Source organism: Arachis ipaensis, chromosome B09 (genome assembly GCF_000816755.2).
Source record: "Arachis ipaensis cultivar K30076 chromosome B09, Araip1.1, whole genome shotgun sequence".
In the NCBI taxonomy this organism is placed as follows: Eukaryota; Viridiplantae; Streptophyta; class Magnoliopsida; order Fabales; family Fabaceae; genus Arachis; species Arachis ipaensis.
Window position 1 is genome coordinate 145,332,215 of NC_029793.2, and position 4,065 is coordinate 145,336,279.

Genomic DNA, 4,065 nt, shown 5'->3' on the forward strand with positions numbered 1-4,065 from the left:
TTCGAAAGGACAATGAGGTCCAAAAAAAATACCCAATTTGGCTCTTGATTTTTTTTTGTTTGGACTGATTAGCCTTGTGCCAAAAAAAATAACATTGACTTCTTTTTGGCACAGAAACCTTGTTGTCCTTTCGAAGTATTTCCAGGGCCGAGTTAAATTTCTTTTTGTCAAAGATCTCGTTATCTTTCAAGATAATTGTGACGGGCTGTTTTGAGTTTTTTTCCATAAATTAAATAATATCCATATATATCTGCATGCATCAGTAATTTCTAATTTGGCCTTAATAATCATATTTCAATTCGTGTTGGTAAATGGTAATTATGAGTTGATATATTGGAACATCGTACACTGCTAGTGGAGAAAGGGGTCGCCGGTGCAGGTTATCACTCTCTTCCTCTTCGATTCCATTTGTCTTTACCTTCGCATTTTCTTCTTCCGATTAAGTTAGGGTTTTGGGGGTTTAGGGCTTAGACAAGGGCAAATAGGTTCATTATTATTTTAGATGATGATGAGTAAGGGATACTAATCAATGTGAATCTCAATTTAGGGCAGGCTATTATTTTCTTACTCAGTAATCTTTGTTTGTATAATATGAAAGCTATTTGAAGCATGGATCGTAAAAGGAAGAGCAAGAAGCAGAGAAAGGGAGAGGAGAGTGGCACGGTCATGAACATATGTGATCTTCCTGACCCAATTCTCTATCATATCTTATCCTCTCTTCCTACAAAAGATGCAATTCGAACAAGTGTACTTTCCAAAATGTGGCAGCATCTATGGAAGAATATATCCACGATTGAGTTGAGAGAGGATTATCACACTTCTGAACCTGAAAAAAGACAGAAATTCATGGACTTTGCCACCAAATTGCTCAGAGATTTTGATTGCTCGAGTCTTAAAAAGTTTGATCTGATATGTAGAGTAGGTAAGAATGCTTCTCAGGTTAATCAGTGGCTATGTGGTTTCATCAACCCTGAGATTGAACAATTATCTCTTCGCTTTGAACAAATTTGGGAACCTTTGGTCTTCCCTGACCACCTGTTTACCTGTGCAACACTGACACAATTTGGATTGTATATGAAGCATATTTTCAAGCTTCCTTCTTCCATTCATTTTCAATCCCTTCGGATGTTGAGGTTGGTTGGTGTTATATTCCCTGATAGTTCTTCAACGAAAAATCTTTTCTCTGGTTTGCCAGCCTTGGAGGAGTTGACCCTAATTCATTGCAATTTGAAGAATGTCAAGGCGTTTTTTATTTCTTCTCCCTTGCTTCAAAAAATTAAAATAGTAGATAAGGAAGATGAGGAAGATGATGGTCTGAATTTTTCAAACAAAGTAGTGATCTTCGGAACAAATTTGATGTCATTTAATTATTCTGGTGACTTCCCAAATGAATATTCATTATGTGATTCAGCCTCAGTGATTAACGCATCTATTATGGTTCAAGTACCTCCTTCTCCCAATTGTTGGGATGACGATTGCATGATTTACAGTCGTCTGTTCCATTTAGGCCATTTCGTGTTCAAACTTCTCAGAGAACTCCCAAATCTGGAGTGGCTTACCATCTCTGACGACTTTGTTTTGGTTTGATCTCCTTACAAATTACAAAACATCTATTAGTGTGATTTTATATAATTAATTTTATGGCCTTTCTGAATATTTTGGTTGTGTTTGCCAGGCTCTCAGCAGAACAAGATTACTACTTAAATATCTACCTTTTTTTCCTAATTTGGTTGAACTAAATTTGGACTCAATCGACGGGTCCATAGATTTGTCCTACTCAGGATTATCGGCCATGTTCCATAACTCGCCCAATCTCGAGGTTATTAGATTTGTGGTAATAACTTCTTTCAGACTTGAAAATTTATTGCTGTTTACAAAACTTTTGAAATTTTCATTTTAGTATGTGTTTAACAATGCAGAGAGGGGTGTTTCTACCTAAAGATGATGCAACCTGCATATTGGATTGCATACCTATGTGCTTTAGTACTGACCTTAAGTTAATTGAGATCTGTGACTTTGATGGGGAAGAAGAAGAGTTATTTGCAATAAAAGTTTTGTTGCAAGCAGCATCAGCATTGAGTAAACTTATTATCCGGAGTTATTCCTTTCAGTATAAAGGTGAACATATTGATAGAGGAGAGAGGTTAGATAAGTTGCACCAGCAGATCTTAAGGTATCCGAGGAGGTCAATGGATTGCGAGATAGATGTTGAGCATATTGTAATCGAGTGAAGATGGAAAGAATGGAGCCAAGATAGTGATTTGTTTGAATTGTTGAGATATCAAACTTTATGGATTATGTTTTGATACAGCTATAGAATTTGCCGATTGCCTTTCTGTTGTAGTTTTAGAATTTACTCATTGCCTTTCTAATTTGTGTTTGTGAACATTGAAACGCAACCACGAATTTTGTTTAGCTCTAACTTATTCTATTGACAGATATAAGGTTGGAAGAATTGCTTAATTTCATGTTAAAGTAGTTTTATTACTGATGTATGGACATTTTGTGGGAGGAACAAATCTTCTCAAGTTGATTTCCAAATAACTATATCATATTTAAATTCTTATGTAAAATACTAATTTGAGATAATCTATGTTTATATTGGTTGGTGTTATATTCCCTGATAGTTCTTCAACGAAAAATCTTTTCTCTGGTTTGCCAGCCTTGGAGGAGTTGACCCTAATTCATTGCAATTTGAAGAATGTCAAGGCGTTTTTTATTTCTTCTCCCTTGCTTCAAAAAATTAAAATAGTAGATAAGGAAGATGAGGAAGATGATGGTCTGAATTTTTCAAACAAAGTAGTGATCTTCGGAACAAATTTGATGTCATTTAATTATTCTGGTGACTTCCCAAATGAATATTCATTATGTGATTCAGCCTCAGTGATTAACGCATCTATTATGGTTCAAGTACCTCCTTCTCCCAATTGTTGGGATGACGATTGCATGATTTACAGTCGTCTGTTCCATTTAGGCCATTTCGTGTTCAAACTTCTCAGAGAACTCCCAAATCTGGAGTGGCTTACCATCTCTGACGACTTTGTTTTGGTTTGATCTCCTTACAAATTACAAAACATCTATTAGTGTGATTTTATATAATTAATTTTATGGCCTTTCTGAATATTTTGGTTGTGTTTGCCAGGCTCTCAGCAGAACAAGATTACTACTTAAATATCTACCTTTTTTTCCTAATTTGGTTGAACTAAATTTGGACTCAATCGACGGGTCCATAGATTTGTCCTACTCAGGATTATCGGCCATGTTCCATAACTCGCCCAATCTCGAGGTTATTAGATTTGTGGTAATAACTTCTTTCAGACTTGAAAATTTATTGCTGTTTACAAAACTTTTGAAATTTTCATTTTAGTATGTGTTTAACAATGCAGAGAGGGGTGTTTCTACCTAAAGATGATGCAACCTGCATATTGGATTGCATACCTATGTGCTTTAGTACTGACCTTAAGTTAATTGAGATCTGTGACTTTGATGGGGAAGAAGAAGAGTTATTTGCAATAAAAGTTTTGTTGCAAGCAGCATCAGCATTGAGTAAACTTATTATCCGGAGTTATTCCTTTCAGTATAAAGGTGAACATATTGATAGAGGAGAGAGGTTAGATAAGTTGCACCAGCAGATCTTAAGGTATCCGAGGAGGTCAATGGATTGCGAGATAGATGTTGAGCATATTGTAATCGAGTGAAGATGGAAAGAATGGAGCCAAGATAGTGATTTGTTTGAATTGTTGAGATATCAAACTTTATGGATTATGTTTTGATACAGCTATAGAATTTGCCGATTGCCTTTCTGTTGTAGTTTTAGAATTTACTCATTGCCTTTCTAATTTGTGTTTGTGAACATTGAAACGCAACCACGAATTTTGTTTAGCTCTAACTTATTCTATTGACAGATATAAGGTTGGAAGAATTGCTTAATTTCATGTTATTTATTATTTATTACTGATGTATGGACATTTTGTGGGAGGAACAAATCTTCTCAAGTTGATTTCCAAATAACTATATCATATTTAAAGTAAAATACTAAATACTAATTTGAGATAATCTATGTTT

The 4,065-nt window shown here is 35.0% G+C and overlaps 2 protein-coding genes across 3 annotated transcripts; both read left to right on the forward strand.

Annotated features, from left to right (window-relative positions):
- Positions 267–2,495, forward strand: LOC107619351 (F-box/LRR-repeat protein At3g26922-like). 2 transcript variants are annotated; one of them, XM_016321615.2, is made up of 4 exons: positions 267–379; positions 599–1,581; positions 1,676–1,834; positions 1,920–2,495. In XM_016321615.2, the coding sequence occupies exons 2-4, from the start codon at positions 610–612 to the stop codon at positions 2,229–2,231; spliced, it is 1,443 nt and encodes a 480-aa protein (XP_016177101.1). In that variant the 5' UTR covers positions 267–379; positions 599–609; the 3' UTR covers positions 2,232–2,495. The 2 variants fall into 2 exon arrangements, with proteins under 2 accessions (XP_016177101.1, XP_016177100.1); XM_016321614.2 differs by having other exon boundaries at positions 298–1,581.
- Positions 2,593–3,922, forward strand: LOC107616587. The gene is made up of 3 exons (XM_016318540.2): positions 2,593–3,048; positions 3,143–3,301; positions 3,387–3,922. Exons 1-3 carry the CDS (start codon positions 2,593–2,595, stop codon positions 3,696–3,698), a joined length of 927 nt encoding a protein of 308 aa, XP_016174026.2. The 3' UTR covers positions 3,699–3,922.